At 38.6% G+C, this 17,242-nt stretch overlaps 1 protein-coding gene across 27 annotated transcripts in view; it reads left to right on the plus strand.

Moving 5' to 3' along the window:
• The window catches only part of dst (dystonin), a 199,994-nt gene that overhangs the window by 168,923 nt on the left and 13,829 nt on the right, over positions 1-17,242 (plus strand). For all 27 annotated transcript variants that reach the window (XM_067386836.1, XM_067386855.1, XM_067386833.1 and 24 more), the window contains 15 exons: positions 215-385; positions 2,104-2,259; positions 4,343-4,549; positions 5,523-5,642; positions 7,594-7,763; positions 8,765-8,924; positions 11,537-11,731; positions 11,933-12,061; positions 13,139-13,282; positions 15,138-15,326; positions 15,427-15,556; positions 15,960-16,123; positions 16,512-16,674; positions 16,750-16,904; positions 17,018-17,092. In XM_067386836.1, coding sequence (XP_067242937.1) covers positions 215-385; positions 2,104-2,259; positions 4,343-4,549; positions 5,523-5,642; positions 7,594-7,763; positions 8,765-8,924; positions 11,537-11,731; positions 11,933-12,061; positions 13,139-13,282; positions 15,138-15,326; positions 15,427-15,556; positions 15,960-16,123; positions 16,512-16,674; positions 16,750-16,904; positions 17,018-17,092 — 2,328 coding nt within the window. The remainder of the gene's footprint in view (positions 1-214; positions 386-2,103; positions 2,260-4,342; positions 4,550-5,522; positions 5,643-7,593; positions 7,764-8,764; positions 8,925-11,536; positions 11,732-11,932; positions 12,062-13,138; positions 13,283-15,137; positions 15,327-15,426; positions 15,557-15,959; positions 16,124-16,511; positions 16,675-16,749; positions 16,905-17,017; positions 17,093-17,242) is intronic.

The following is a 17,242-nucleotide window of genomic DNA, read 5'->3' on the forward strand; positions in this document are numbered from 1 at the left end:
CAACAACGTTCACATTTTCTTTGGCTTTATTTCATTGTATTAAAGTGCAAGAAAAACACTTTCAATAAAAAAACAAACAAAAAGACACATTTTAAAGAGAAATTATTGACTTTTCACACTCTAATTTCTGCTGATCAGTGAAGGAAATATCAGAGATAACTCTTTGAATAGTAAACATATGTTGAGTTAACACAACGCCTCTTGTTGTTTGTAGGAGCTCTGCAGTACATTGGAAGTGAAGGAGGAAATATACAAGCAACTTCTTCAGCGAGGGCAGCAGATTTTGGCCATGACCCCCGAGGGTCAAGACAGCACCACTGAACTGGACCTACGCAACCTGCAGGACAAATGGGAATGTGTTCAGGCCAAAGTGATGGAGAGGAAGGTGAGAATTTACTTACTCTGTTACTCTGTTAGCATTCTCTGTGTTCTTCCTGTCAGTTTGACTCATCATCATCATCATCATCACTGAGCTGATGGTTTGGATCCCAGAGCTGAAGTGTAGCTGTGATATCAGATCTGTGAGCTGTTGTGCTTTGATGTGGTCAGATGAATGATTCTTTTTCACTTGAGCACATGCCTAAAGTGAGCTATAAATCAGTACAGAACAACGTAGGGTTGTCTGCGGTCTCAAAAAAAAGTTGCTGAAGTGGAACAAGTGAATAGTTTAGACAAAAACAAACACTGTCATCATTTGCTCACCTTTGTCGTCGTTCCAAACCTGTATGATTTGTTCTTTCCACACAAAGAGAACATTTAAAGAATATTCACGCTGCTCTTTTCCATACAATGAACGCATATGATATAAAACAGACCAAAAATGGCATAAAAGCCGCTTTAAAAAAGTAAGGTACAGTAAAAATAAGACTTATGTTATAACACATGGGTCGGTAAATGATGAGCGCATATTCAGTTTCTCAAAGTTCAAAATTGGCATGTGTTCAATGGAAAACAAAAGGCTTCTAAAATGTCCAAATCAGATCTGGCTGTTCATCGACTGACGTCAGATTAATGTAAATTTGATTTAGGCCGTTTTGCTGTGTTGAATCTAAGGCTTGGCAAAGACACCTGTTTACAGCAGGAATTTGACCACACAAGCTCTCGTCAGATCGTCATCTGTAACATTTGTGAAGTCCTCCTTTAAAGTTTGCAGCTTTCACGAAAATACCTCTTGACGTGATGCTAACCAGACATCACGTTACATGCGGTGAGTCACATGCTGTTGATGTTGATGAGATCATTGAAGTTCTTGTCTCATATCCTCCTCTGCCTATCAGTGACACGAGGAAAGTGCTCCAAAAGTTAACATCACATTTCAACTTTCAAGAGGTGTCTTGCCATGTCTTGTTACTAACTTGCCTTAGCAAGTGCCAAGGGCTGTTTTCTAACATGTTTCCCAAACAGTCCTCCATCCTCATCTTCTATCGTCAAACCAGTCTATTCTCCACAATAAGCTTATTACAGCAAGTCCCATCTCAAGCCCCTATGGTTGAGCCAGACATTAATGCTTTGAAAATGCTGTTTACACTGTTCAGGAGGTCAACCTACGAATGACTTATAGTTGTCCCTGTACATTAAACTGAGATAGAAGGATTTGTTTTAAAGACTTTTACAAAGTCTTGATGTTGTTTTTGTGCTCTACTAGAACAGGTTTTCCTGCTTATTATTTCCTCATATTCTCCATTGTTGCAGCTCCTCTCTTCCCAGTCTATCAGAAACGCTCTGTTTAGTTCCTGTCTCTATGAAGCCCCGCCTTCTGAAAAGCACAATGTGCTCTGATTGGTCGGCTGGAGCAGTGTGTTGTGATTGGTGTTTGGGAAATGTCCCGCCCCTTACCATAGCCGCCAGTTTCAACACACTACTAACTAACTCAACCAGGCCCCGCCCCTTTATTCTGCATATTAATTATTTAAATGAGGAATATTGTGAAGAAAACTCAATGGAGGCGTTTCAGGAGTTCAGAAACACTGACACTGATTTATAGAGAAGAACTGGAGCTTTGCAGAGCTTTTTCATACAGCAAAATTACACACTAAAGAAAGATGAACATGGAAAAAAGCATAATAGGTCCTCTTTAATGTGTGTGTGTTTGATCGCCCATAGGTGAAACTGGAGGAAGCTCTGGCGCTGGCCACAGACTTCCATAACTCATTGCAGGATTTCATTAACTGGCTGACCCAGGCCGAACAGACCCTCACTATGATATCTCCTGCCTCTCTCATCCTCGAGACCATCATGTTCCAGATAGATGAGCATAAGGTCAGTACTCTTGACATGATATACTACATGATATAACACTTGATGTCAATGCACTTTATCTATTATCTAGATCTTATTGCGAACGATTCCTCCGTGCATAAGTTTCATTTTAATTATTTTTTGACCTCATGGATTTAAATCAAAATTTTGTAACTAGATCTTCCAGAGAAATGGCAGTCTTCTCTCTGGTAGGACTCTCCAATGATTTAGGGGCCGTTTACATGACACCATTTTCAACTAAAAGTGGAAAACTTTTTATGCATTTTGGTCATTCATTTACAAGACAACAGTGTTTTGGGGCCCTGAAAACTTTTGAAATCGGGTGTCAAACTGAACGTTTTTGAAAACAACACTGTTATTGTCTCTGTGTAAGCTACAGAAATTTGTGAAAACGGTGACATCATGCACATACCTATTACATGTTCAGTCTATCCACAAGTTTCCTACACCCATGAGGCCTTGCGTCAAACGTGGGAGCGTCTTTCGGTTCGAAGTAAACAAGCTGGACGTGACACTCAAATTCATTCAACAGTTGACAGTAATTCAAGATTTAACGATCCAAACTTGCGAACGTTTGTTTTTTACTTAAAAATGTAAGATTCCAGCATCAATATTTGAACAATGTTTTACAATAAAAAATGTTACAGTAATAGTAATGTATTAATTTATGTCAGGAGTGCACATCAATCATGCTAAATCTAACTAATATTTATACTGACATAAAAAGAAAACACATACCTATTCAGTTGCGCCTGCTTCCATTTATTTACGATCACAAAAAATGCACAAAACAATTCCACTAAGGCTTTTAAAGCCAAAGGCTTACACATTTAGAAATATATTGATAACATACCCTATGTTTCCGTCACTTTTCTGAGCCTTTCTATTGATTTTCCTCTAAATTATGCGATGATTGCAATCCGAGGACGTTTGCCCGATCTCCGTCTATCTATCCTGATCCTTTCAGCCAAAGTAACAGAGGGAGCTCATGAGAAGACAACAGGAGTTATGAGTTATACGAGTTAACCGGAGTGTGTGAATCTGTGAAAGATACGCATTTGTCAGTAATCAACAGGCACAGGGAAAACATTAAACCAAATAAATACACGATTCATATAAGAATTGTCTACGTTCCTCAAGCAGTCTCTGATATTTTCCATAAACGTGTTTATTATCGCAATGGTTAACATAAGTAGCCTTTAGCATCGCATATGACAGCGGAAACGCGACACGTTAGGAGTCAATAACATCATAAGGCTTTGGTGCTCGTATCAGTGACGGGAAGTACAGACAGCGGGTTGTTCATGTATTGCAGGGTCAGGATGCTCTTGTAGTCATGCAGCAGCACTTTTGTGGAAGGTCAGTAAAGTAAAGGGCAATTAAGGGCACATAAACTGTTTATTGTATTGTGATATTATTAACTAATAAATGTACTAAACTGAAATGTTGTCCCTGAACACCGTAACGACATCTCTCATAAAGATTTGCAACTTTACAAAGTAAACAATCATCCAAAAAACACTTAGCCACTTCGCTAATTAGCACACAAAATACCATTGGTATGCTACTTCAGCCACCTCACCGGAAGTTGTACCCACGTTCTCTTTTACAGTAGCGCCCCACGGAAACAGGTGGATAGGCGCGTAGTGTTTCTTTGCAAAGTGACATCGCCAACTACTGGCCTGGCAACAGAATACAGCATTTTTAGTCGTTTTCACGGATCTGTGTCAACGAGGATTGATTTGAGAAATGTTGTCTTCTGTAGGCAAAAAAAAAAAAAAAAAATGAAGAAAAAACTTTTCTTTATTTAGTATTTGTAACGCATAAACATACCCAAAGTGTGCATAAACTCCGCCCAAGCAACCTCATGCTCATCTGCATACACTGTTGAGTGCCACACCCACATCTCAACATCCTATCAGCAACCGATGCATAGAACCAAGTCTCCTTTTTGGGTAATTCGTTATCCGTAATCCGTAATTTATCACGGATGTACATCATAATATGGGCGAAAAGAACTTCTATTTCATCATGACTTATGGGCCATGTCTTTTCCTAAAATGGATCTGCTGGATTTCTGCAGGTGTTTGTGACTGAGGTGAACTCTCATCGGGATCAAATTATCGAGCTGGATAAGACAGGAACACACCTCAAGTACTTCAGTCAGAAACAGGATGTGGTGTTGATCAAGAACCTCCTGCTGAGCGTTCAAGGCCGCTGGGAGAAGGTCGTGCAGCGGTCAGTGGAGAGAGGACGCCAGCTGGACGATGCCAGAAAACGTGCCAAACAGGTGGGAAAAAAATGGTCCTGTGTGTTGGAACTAATTTAGAAAGCATGCAGTCACTATAGTAAAGATTGAATCACAGTGGACTTAATAGGATTTTTTTTTTCCACTGATCAACAGAATGAGACTCTTTAATGTCAAAGTGAAAACAGATCTCTACTAAGAGATTTTTTTTTTTACAGTTTTTTACATGTTTGTATCGTTTTTATACTATTTTATTGTATTACACATGTTATATACATATATTAATTTTAAATGTAAAATTATAATTTTTTTATAATTATTTACAACACACCTAAATTGTCACTGGTGCAGAAAATTGCAGTAATCCCTCCATACTGTGGGGATTCTTCTCTGCAGCAGACTGTGAAAGGCTTGTGATGGTACAGGATAAAATAAATGAAGGAAAACACAGGGAAATCCCTGTATTGTCTATGCAGGACATATGCAATGATTTGTTTTCCCCAAGCATAAAGCCAGAGCTTCACAGGAATGTCTTAAAACGACAATGTTGATGTCCTGGAGTAGCCAAGTCAAAGTCCAGATCTCAGTCCAATGGAGAATTTATGAGGGAACTTAAAAAGGCTGTTCACTCATGAGCTTCATGCTGTCTGACTGAGCTGGAGCACTTTTGCACAGAAGAATGAGGAACATTGCAGTGGCCAGATGTGCAGAGCTGATAAAGTCCTACAGTATCAACACAGACACTTTTGGAATTGCTGCCAAATGTGCATCTAATGAAAACTGAGCGGAAGGGGGTGAATATATATGCAACCAACTGTAATTGATTCTGAGCAAACTTGTTGGGCATGAAATAATATTTTGTTGTTCAGTATGAAAAAAGCTAAATGAAATCCTCTGTGGTTCAATGAAGCAACTGTATGTCATTTGGATCTGATCTACAGCAAGCTGGGAAAAGAAAACACTGTAATATACTGCTTACTACACAAATGGATTCTCGTGCTCTGGTCTTTTGCAGTTCCATGAGACCTGGAACAAACTGATGGAGTGGCTGGAAGAGTCGGAGAGAGCGCTGGACTCTGAGCTGGAGATCGCTAATGATCCAGACAAGATCAAGACACAGTTAACACAGCACAAGGTGACTGACACCAGTCCATTACCCAGTTGTTTACTTCTTGCGTTTTCAATGATCCGATCACTAGCGGTCAGTCTAGACGCATTACCATTTCCTCCTGGGCCCAGTTGAATAAACACAGCCACTATGTTAAAACTAGTTAAGAACGAGTCTGGCCAACTAGCAGTTAGTTTAGCGAGAACCGTGCCTTTCAGATTCAAATTAGAACAATCTATGTTTTTATGTAACTGACTTAAAAAGTTATGACTTAAAACTTTACTTGTAAACGTGTAAGACTGTACTAAGCATTAACGCATGTGATTCATTATTTTCTTAGTTTAACACGTTCAAATATTTTACGCAATTAACGCAGTATCTGTTTTTTGTTTTTTTTTGTCATTCTTTAGCGTTTCATTGTATTATGCTCTTGTTCATGCAAATGTTTTTAAACCATTCAAGCGCAACAAGACACAAAAGTGAACGCAGTGCAGTCTGTGAATCCCCTGTCTGTGTGACAGAAACCCAACTCGTGCATTTGAACGGACAAAAACACACACAATTATGCCAAAATGCCCACTGGTCAAGTATCCTAGTCAGCACAGACTTAAATGAGTTAAATAAAGTTTTAAAATGTCAAGAGTTGTGAGAAAATAGGATGTATACGATCTGCGTCATGTGTGTCAGGTCTTAAAGTGACAGCAACCTAATAAACCTGCTGCTGTCTGACATTAATGTTAATCAAACAACAAAAGACAAAGAAAAAAAAATCAATTACTGCTCTTGACTGAATAACTTTTGTAACTTTAATGAAAATTCATCTATATTTAAATTATAATAAATAACTTTATTCCATTTCTGGATATTTGTTAGATCGAATGTTTAAAATGTACTGTTTTTTCTACATTAATTTGGACATTAAATGTGAAATTATTAAAATATGAAAATAAATTAAAAACTTTAATCTTAGGTGTTAATCACAATTAAATACAGAAAAATGTTTGATTTATTTATTTTTTTTAATCGATTGACAGCACTAGTTTGGACATGACACGACACGAGAGTGAGTAAATGACAGAATTTCATTTTTGTGTGAACTAACTAACATGCAATCCAAATGTGTCTCCTGCGAAAGCTTGTGTTCTGATTCCTTCAAGACACTCCCCTCTTAACTTCTACAGCACTTTCACGGGGGCGAACATTAAATGAACAAATCCATTTTATGCAGCTCACGAGTGAGTGAGAAAATTCATCAAATAAAAACCCTTGTATTTACACTGATATTTATCGCCGACCGCTTTTGATTCAGTCACACACACACACACACACACACACACACACACACACACACACACACACACACACACACACACACACACACACACACACAAAAAGATATTTTTGCCAGGTGTAAAAGGGGTCATACAGACTTCCTGTCACACCATTAGCTACTATGTTTTTATCCCCCATCTGTGTGGAGCATCTGACGTGTTGGTTAACAGAGAGTGTGACTCACAATACCAGGTGTTTCTTCACTCACTGAATGAGGGTCATGAGAAGTGTCATCCTGTTATACTCCTATATAATTCAATCTCCCACATTTTATCAATAACCATGATATTTTAAAGAGGTTTACATGATATTTTTAGTGGTTTAAAAAGATCCACCTTTTCATGACACACAATGCCAAATATTGGAAGTAAACACACTGAGCATGTTTGATGTTTCTCAAATTGCTTCAAAACTGAAGTCAGTCTCCTTCATCAGTGGTTTTAAAGCAGGATACGAGTAGGCGGAGGATTGTGTGACTGTAGTGCTGTAATTAACAGCTCAGCAGTGCCTCAGAAGTTCTGATGAGTCAGTCACAAATACAAATGGCAGGATCTGATGACATCAGGCTTCCCGTAAGGCCTCACAGGATGACGTGTGCCCTTGAGCTGCAGTTGAATGACCTCACGCCTCTGTTTGTCATGTGTAGGAGTTTCAGAAAGCATTGGGCAGCAAACATTCAGTGTATGACACCACCAGTCGCACGGGCCGAGCTTTGAAGGACAAGACCTCCTTGCAAGATGACAACCAGAAACTGGACGACATGCTCAGTGAGCTCAGGGACAAATGGGACACAGTCTGCGGGAAATCTGTGGAGAGGTATATGGATTTCAGGCAAACACTTTCTGGTTACATTTATCCCCCTCCACTATTATCATACATATTATGCTCTTTTACAATGTCTTGATTTTGTTTTTGAGCTCTACTAGAACAGGTTTTCCTGCTTGAATGTTGATTATTTTCCTCATATTCTCCATTGTTGCAGCTCCTCTCTTCCCAGTCTGTCAGTAACGCTCTGTTTAGTTCCTGTCTCTATGAAGCCCCGCCTTCTGAAAAGCACAATGTGCTCTGATTGGTTGGCTGGAGCAGTGTGTTGTGATTGGTGTTTGGGAAATGTCCCGCCCCTTACCATAACCGCCAGTTTCAACACACTACTAACTAGCTCAACCAGGCCCTGGCCCTTTATTCTGCCTATGAATTATTAAAATAAGGAATATTGTGAAGAAAACTCAAGACTACAATGGAGGCGTTTCAGGAGTTCAGAAACACTGACACTGATTTAGAGAAGAACTCCTGCTGGAGAGACTTTTTCATGCTCAAACAGCAACATTACATGCTAAAGAGAGATGAACATGGGAAAAAGCATAATACCTGTAGGTCCACTTAAAATAAAAATAAAAAAAGCATATATTTTGCATTATCAAAATTAAGTCTGTTTTGGGATAATTTGGGGTATTTTATGGCAATATTGCACATTTGCACCCAAACTATAATGTCCAGAAGTTTTACATTTTATGAATATTTTGTAATTCCACTATACTCTTTATTTTTATGCATTTAAAAAAAAACAACTGAAATTTAAATCCTTATACATCCATACCATCCAACCCTACCATATATCCATAAAGTAATTTGTCTTATCAAAGGTGACATCAGAACACCTACAGTGAAATACATATTTTCCTTTATGTATTTATATCAGTTGAAACCTAAAATCTTAATGTTGAGTCAACAGTAGTTAATGCATCATTGGTGATCAGACTAAAGGATATGTGTTCATGACTGTGTATTTGACACTGTATGGGCTATGTTATCCACAGGCAGAACAAGTTGGAGGAGGCTCTGCTGTTCTCAGGTCAGTTCACTGACGCACTGCAGGCTCTCATCGACTGGCTGTATAAAGTGGAACCACAGCTAGCAGAAGATCAGCCTGTTCACGGGGACATAGACCTCGTCCTGAACCTCATCGACAGCCATAAGGTAGTTTACACAACCTGCTTCTTCATTACTGAACTGTACGACATGATATTTAGAAATGAATTAATTAATAATTAAATACAATTTATACAAAAATATAAGTTATGATGTATATTATTACACAATACATTATTATTTGATTGTTTTGGCTCTACTAAAGAGCATGTCATTAGATTAGTTTTATCATTCTTCCTTATCTTGCAAGGAAGTGTTAAATGGTTTGTTTATTTATTTATTTAATATTTGATGTTATGTAATGAACAGATTTAATTAGGCTTTTATTTACATATGCATATTGATCAATACACATACACAGAGCTCATCAAATACACTGTAACATGACACTGCAGAACAAACCTCACCAAAAATACAGTGCATATCTAGATAAAAATAATAATATTATAATACAGTAATGACAAAAATGAATAAGGTATACCCTAGGATATAGCTTGGTGGGTACTGCACATGATTATGACACAAAAGAGGGCAGTATGACGTCCAATTTGACACATGCAGTGTTCTGTGTGTGTGTGTGTGTGTGTGTGTGTGTGTGTGTGTGTGTGTGTGTGTGTGTGTGTACTTGTACAGATATCTTTGAGACGAGCGGTTTGAGTTTTAGACCATCAGAGTGAGGACAAAGAGAGTAAAGTGAGGACATTTTAGCCAGTCTCAACTTTCTTAAACCACTTTAAAGGCCTATTTGAGGGTCAAGACTTGATTTTAGGGGTAAGGTTATAATTAGGTCAAGGATAGGTTTTGGGTAAGGGTTCGGGTGTGTTCGGGACATTCCCCCATGTCACCAGTTTTCTAAAGGCTTATAAATCATACAGAATGAGTTTTTGTGGGAAAGTAAAAATGTGTTTCCTGTGATGGGTAGGCTTAGGTGTAGGGCCATAGAAAATACGGTTTGTACAGTATAAAAACTATTACGCTTATGGAATGTCCCCACAATTCACAAAAACAAACCTAGGTGTGTGTGTGTGTGTGTGTGTGTGTGCTTTTTTCAAGCATTGAGCAGCTTTCTTAAAATATACGCCCCGGTTTTCAGCCTCTTGGTTCTATATATGGAGTTTATGGCAAGAATAAAATATAATTATGCAGTATTATCATCAGAGGGAGTGTAATATGACAGAACCCACTGGTTTCAATTAGAGGTGACAGGAGTCCTGGCAAGTCCAAACTCAATCACATCTTCAGAACTTTCTGATGACCTCATTCATGATCATGACTGCGGCCTTAGCCTGAGAAAATGGTCACCAGCAATTTTATGACTATGTTTGGTGCTGTTTACGCCTGATTTCTGTCGATGCAATCTAGAGCTGAAAAAAATCCAGCTTTTTTGACAACATCCTATAAATATCACAACATTTTTGTAGCCTCGAGACAAGGAAGGATCACCTAAAGCGATCCATATTTCATACTCCACATCATCAAAGTCACAGAGCCAACATACTGTGATGTATTTGTAATGATCAATGCTGATGGGAAGTCATGGCTTGCATAATTAAAACCTGGTGCTGACGTGACTGCTATTATGTGCAAATGTCATAAAAGCCTGAATGTTAATAAAGTTAAGAGTGTGTTTGATATCCGAGGACGAGAACCTCTTAATATGTCCCTACTGTGATGACATCAGAGGTGGACATGGGCCCTGGCATGGCATAGACATCAGAGACATGCTCTCAGTGCAAAAGCTGCTACAAAAGCATGTACTGAAATGCCATACTAGAATTTGGTAAAACTGCTTTTGTAGCAGCTTTTGCACTGAGAGCATGTCTCTGATGTCTATAATGCAGTGTGACCAGCTCTGTAAACCAATCCCCACAACATGTGGACAGAAGGTTGATTTTAAATATGATTCATTAAGTACTGACAAGTATTAATATAGTTCTTAAATAAGCAGTTTTATTTAAATCTATTTTTTTTTTCTTAATAGAGTATCACATTTGCATGAGGAGTTCTTTTTGTTTGATGAATATATTTGAAGTTGCAGCCTGTGCCAAATAGTGATGCACCATTTTTTTTTATATACCAAAACAGAAATTAAAGTAAACTAAAAATGATGTTTAATAGTTAATTAATCAAATGTATTTAATAATCAACACAATAAATAAACACAGAGGTGTACAGAAATATTTAAGTTGCACATAATGCAGTTTTTAAATAAACGTTTTAATAATATTTGGCTATGTTCACACTGTTTTTGGGATTGACAGCCACAGTTACTTAGATCCGTGGTTGAAACACTGATTGATCGATTACATCATTTCAGTAAGTTGTACTGTATCTTTCAACATTCCTTCTGATGTTTATTCATGTTTATTTTGTGCTATAACTAGTAGTAAAGAGGAAGAGAGTCGAAATTACATTTATTGATTGAATTTCATTTTAAAATATGAATTTTGTCAATGATTTCACCCTCCAAAACTGAAATTTCAATGATTTCGGTTCCATCTGAAACTGAAAATTCTTGGCAGATTATTTTCAGTTGCCAAAATTTCAGAGGATCACTAATGTAAACCATTCTCGTTTACGAGGTTGTGGGCTCATATGTAGGCAGCTAAAAGTGGATTGGTTGAATGTTTTTATCAAACATGTGTCCATGTGCACTACAGGTGTTCCAGAAAGAGTTGGGCAAGAGGACCGGCAGCGTGCAGGCTTTGAAGCGTTCGGCCCGTGAGCTTATTGAGAACAGCCACGATGACTCGTCCTGGGTCAAAGTTCAGATGCAAGAGCTGAGTACTCGCTGGGAGACGGTGTGTAGCCTCTCTGTGTCCAAACAGACACGGCTTGAGCAGGCTCTGTGTCAGGTAAGACCAGCCGTCATGCTGCCAAATGTGACACTGAAACGGTAATATCATAAAAACATAATGTGGTTTTAATGACATTTTTCCACACTCTTTCTGACCCTTCAATTTAAACAAGCTACTGTGGCTCCTATGTAAATTATCTCTGTTATAATTGTCTAACATTATTCCATTTAAAGAAGATTTAAAAATCCTGTTCCTCAGGCTGAGGAGTTCCACTCCACCGTTCATATTTTACTGGAGTGGCTTGCTGAGGCGGAGCAGAGCCTTCGGTTCCACGGTGCCCTGCCTGACGATGAAGAAGCCCTCCGCGCTCTCATTGAACAGCACAAGGCAAGTTTCCCACAAGGACAAAGAATTCACATTAAGTGTGATTTTACCTCCTAAAACCTCTCAATGACATTAGTGTATCTGTATTTACTGGCAACAGTATACACAAAAAATGCAATTTTATCTGTTCTTCATTACAGCATTGTGTATAAACGCAAGCCTGAGCCAGAGGGATCAGAATCTTTCCAAGATAGAACGTGTGTCTGTGCTTTCCACAGCCTTGACATTCTTTTTTTATTAGCTCTAATAATGTGAAGCCCAGCTCATTTTGACAGTCTATCTCCATGTCCAACTGAGTAACAAAAGCCATACATGGCTTCAAATCTTTATTAACTACTACTTGCCAGGAAAGAGTTCAACCCATATTTCCTTGTAGTGTGATCTCATATTCACAATCGAAAATAGTTTACTCCCTGAGACATTATTCACGTCCACGGTTTGCGAAGTGATGATGGGGTTTCTCTTTATGTAAAAACTGCCATTACTAATGAACAGCGCTTGATGGTGACATTTTACTGAATATTCCAATTTAGGAAGTAACATTTTTGAAATAACAAATGAATTAACATGTTACATTTTAAATTTACACCATTACACCCAAGATATTATTATTATTATTTTATATGAGTAATCCATACGGCCAAATATTTGTGTATTCATTTTCTTTTCTTGGAAAATCCACACAATAAAATAATCTTAATATTTATATCTGCTTTTCAATGTATATCTGCTTTTCATCAGGATCCTGACCACCTCCTCCAAGTTTATTTCGACTGGGGTTTATAGCTTACAATTGAAACCTCTCTTTTCCTAATAGGTAGTCTTGTAGGCGTCACTTGCAGTGTAGACAGTTTAGTTGAATTATATTTAGATTATAATGGAAGAAATCTAGTTTTGCAATTTCATTGTGGTCCATGTCTAAACTTTAACCGGTCATGGCGAACCAGATGCATCTCATCTAACTTTGCCCAGCACTCGTCCTGAGGAATTATTCAGTCATGAAGAAATAGTGGTGGTTGATGGGTTTCTCTTTGTGTAACCATGACCACTTACTAATGAAAGAACTTTTGATATATGCAGGACTTTATGAAGAACCTGGAGGAGAAACGACTGGCTCTGAATAAAGCCACCAGCATGGGAGAGGCCATCCTGTCCATCTGCCACCCTGACTCCATCACCACCATCAAACACTGGAACACCATCATTAAAGCGCGGTTTGAGGAGGTTTGTCTATTTCTACCAGTTTTCACTAAATTATTCAGATACATTTGATGAGAAGCATAATTTTTATTTAAATAAAAGTAGATAATATAGAGTATTGAGTCTGGCCAAGAACCGCTCACTTAAACAACATGTATAAAGTACGATTTATAAAAGTCCTTTATGATTGATGCTTGTCAGACTGTATGAACATGATCCTCGCTGTAAGCCATGTCACACTGCAGGATCTCAGTTGTGGGATCAACCAGTTAAGACTGGTTAAAAACGGATGCATGCAAGAAGGTTTTACATCATCGGTCCGTGACACGTTCATTGACTGTAAGCTGCATTTACATGCAGGATTGAAATGGTGGCTAGCAAACAAAAACAATCTCTAGCGTTAATTTTGATCATGGCTTCTCTTGAATAAGAGACTAATCAGTCATCAGGTTCTGTGCTGCTATTGTTTTTTGATTTGACGGTCTTCATAGAAGAAGCCACACTTGCAGGACTGCACGTCAAATCTTCTGACACTGGCAGAATTTTATCATAGGTCAAATTTGATCGCAATGGTCATTAATCAGCTGTTAGCGAACATTAATTGGATATCAAACTAGCGATCAAAGACTACAGATTTTAGCCTAGGATTAGAGGAATCATTTAGGATTTGCAAAATTTGTCTGAGACAGCCAAATGGTGGCCAGAATCGTACAGAGTGAACCTGGCTTAAGTCAGAAAAAGGCCGTCTGGCTAACAGGTAAAATTACCTAACACATTAATTTTGTCGACTTACATTTTACCACAATACTAAGAAAAAAAAATGTTGTATAGAAAAAAATAGAACATTTTGTACAGAAAATACAAAACAAATAACAGAACAAATGTATCTGTTTACTTGCAACCTCAGTGAACTGCCTCAAACACAGCTCTCATCTTTATGGGTTTTTGCACTGGGTAGATATAGGAACCTCGTTATAGGATCCAGGGCGGTCCCCCGAGAACTACAGTTTCCCATAGTGCCATTTTCCGTGTTTCATTCGCACCGCCAGTAGGAACTCTGAAGTGACGTAAGCCAACTGACAATTTAAATGTGGCATTCAACAACTGGAGGATGGAGGACGTAGTGATCAGAGCTGAGTTTGTTGTGTGTTGTGGGTTTCGTGATAATGGAGATGGATTGAAAGAGCAAAAAGGAGAGCTAAGAGACACATCTCCTACAACAACTTGCAGTGCTACATATTATCAAGGCCGAGGCAAGAACAGATGCCGTTCTTGCATGCTGTTACCATTAACTGTCTGTATGTTAGTTCGTGGAGTAAGTATATGTAAACTGTGAGTTTACACAGCTTTTTTAAAATTGGCCGGTGCTGGTATTTTATATGGCATGCGTTCGCCCAATCAGCAATCACTTATGTTACTGGTGGTTCCTATTGTGCTGAGTTAGACGCCTGGGTTAGGCGTTCCTATAATTAAAATCTTTTACAGTTCCTGCAGTGCAAACACGGCAAAAAAGAAACTATGAAAATGTTACTCCAGTGCAAAAGCCCCTTTTCAGAGATTTGATTCCACTAGCCTGCCACACTTATCTTTAGCACTGAATTAAAGACTAGTTCTTCCTCAAAAGAGCTCACTGTATCAACGTCTTACCTTGTAAATACAACACTTCCAGATGGACTTATAAAACTATATTGTTCTCTTGTTTCCCAAAGTTGTGTAAAGTCAGCCAATCAGATCTTTCCAGATCATAAAACTACAGTCCAGTTTTGCATGCTACCACAAATATCTTTGCTGGCAACCAAAATGTTGTAGGTCAAATCCTACGATAGGTGATCCGTAACTGTTAGCAGTCAGTCTAATCAGATTTCCGTGTTCATGTCAGGTAACAGCCTGGGCTCGTCAGCACCAGCAGAGACTCTCCAGTGCTCTGGCCGACCTGCTGGCCACTCAAGAACTGCTGGAGAACCTCCTGAATTGGCTCCAGTGGGCCGAGACCACACTCGGCGAGAAAGACAAGGAACCTCTTCCTCAGGAGTTAGAGGAAGTCAAGTCGCTCATCGCTGATCACCAGGTACCATAAAGAGCTCAGTTTAACGTAATTACAGAATTAGTCAAAGGTTTATTAGTGTGAATTGTAGAAACAAGCTGTTTGTGTCTTTGCTGTGCTCAAGACATTCATGGAAGAGATGACCAGAAAACAACCGGATGTGGACAAAATCACCAAAACTCATAAGAGAAAAGCCACAGCAGACCCCCCAGTTCAGTCTCAAATCCCTGTTCTAGACAAAGGACGAACAGTCAGTGAGTACCAGTCCAGTGTTTCAATTAATTTTGGCACAGGATAGTCATTATTATGAAGTGTGCATGTAGCTCAGCTGGACTTTCCTGAAAAATACTCTTGTTTTAGTGTGATTTGAGCAGGGTTTGATTATATCTAGGTTTTGAGGACAGTGTTGGGGTAAGGGTTGATGTTTAAAAATTAGGAGTTATGTTAAGAGTTTGGGATAGGGTTTGGTAATACAAAGACCTAGGTTGTGTCCAAAATCACATGCTTTCTCAGTAGATGTAAATGTGTGCCCTTGACTAAATGACTAATTAATTCTAGACAAAAACAGCATCTACTTTTATAATAAGCGAGTCCACCAAATATAGTGCACTCACTTTTTGTTTAGAATTGTTTAAGTCATTTGTTTTTGGTCATCAGGAAAGAGATCCCCTACACAAACCATGTACGCCGCAGCATCTCAGACACAAATCGAGACTAAGAACCCCAGAGTGAACCTGCTGGTTAGTAAGTGGCAGCAGGTGTGGCTGCTGGCTCTGGACAGGAGGAGGAAGCTCAACGATGCTCTGGACAGATTAGAGGAGGTCAGTCGTACATGCACACCTGACCATCATCATCAGGGTCCTTAAAAGTCTTATATTCAGTTATATAAAATTTAAGGCCCTAAAATGATTGAAATATCTTAAGTGGTATAAAAAAGGTCCTAATTAGCATTTCAGGATATATTTCATGCCTGCAAACTCGTCACATTTCAGCACAGCTGCATTGTGTACAGTGTTTACCAGGGTAACCGCTATATTTCTGCTGTTTCATAAGTGCCACTGCATTTTTTATTCAGCATGTGGATTAAAAAGACACTAATGTGCAATAGTAATAATCTAAACATTTATATGTTGAATTTAAAAACCCTGAAGATACCCTGAGTAGCAGTTATGTGTCAAACTAATTTTTTTCTTAATCTTCTTCTCTAAGCTGAAAGAGTTTGCCAACTTTGACTTTGACGTATGGAGGAAACGCTACATGCGCTGGATGAACCACAAGAAATCACGTGTCATGGATTTCTTCCGTCGTATTGATAAAGACCAGGATGGAAAAGTCACAAGACAGGAATTCATCGATGGCATTCTGTCCTCAAGTAAGGAAAAATTTCAAACAGTGTCTTCTTTAATTCTTTTGAGGCTTTACCCTCAACACCTCTCTGGTCCTGTAGAGTTCCCCACCAGTCGTCTGGAGATGAGTGCCGTGGCAGATATCTTTGATCGGGATGGCGATGGTTACATCGACTACTATGAGTTTGTGGCTGCTTTACATCCCAACAAAGACGCTTACAAACCTTTAACCGATGCTGACAAAATTGAAGATGAGGTAAACATTACCAGCTTACTTTCAAAATGGAAAGTCCACCTATTAACTGGAAGTATTACAGATGGCCTTTCATGTAGTCATTTTCAGTCTGATTTATGACTTCATGTGTTTAGGTTACTCGCCAAGTTGCAAAGTGCAAGTGTCCAAAACGGTTCCAAGTAGAGCAGATTGGCGCCAACAAATATCGGGTAAGTGACAGATTTTTCATGCTTTGATGATGAGTCAAGAAAAAGCTTTATATTTATAAAACTCGATTTAGTATGGAATACAAATGTAGAAACCTGTTCATTGAGTCAGTCAAGTTAGATTTTCAAAAAAAAGAGAAAAAAAATTCACAA

The sequence above is a fragment of the Chanodichthys erythropterus genome, chromosome 5, assembly GCF_024489055.1.
Source record: "Chanodichthys erythropterus isolate Z2021 chromosome 5, ASM2448905v1, whole genome shotgun sequence".
In the NCBI taxonomy this organism is placed as follows: domain Eukaryota; kingdom Metazoa; phylum Chordata; class Actinopteri; order Cypriniformes; family Xenocyprididae; genus Chanodichthys; species Chanodichthys erythropterus.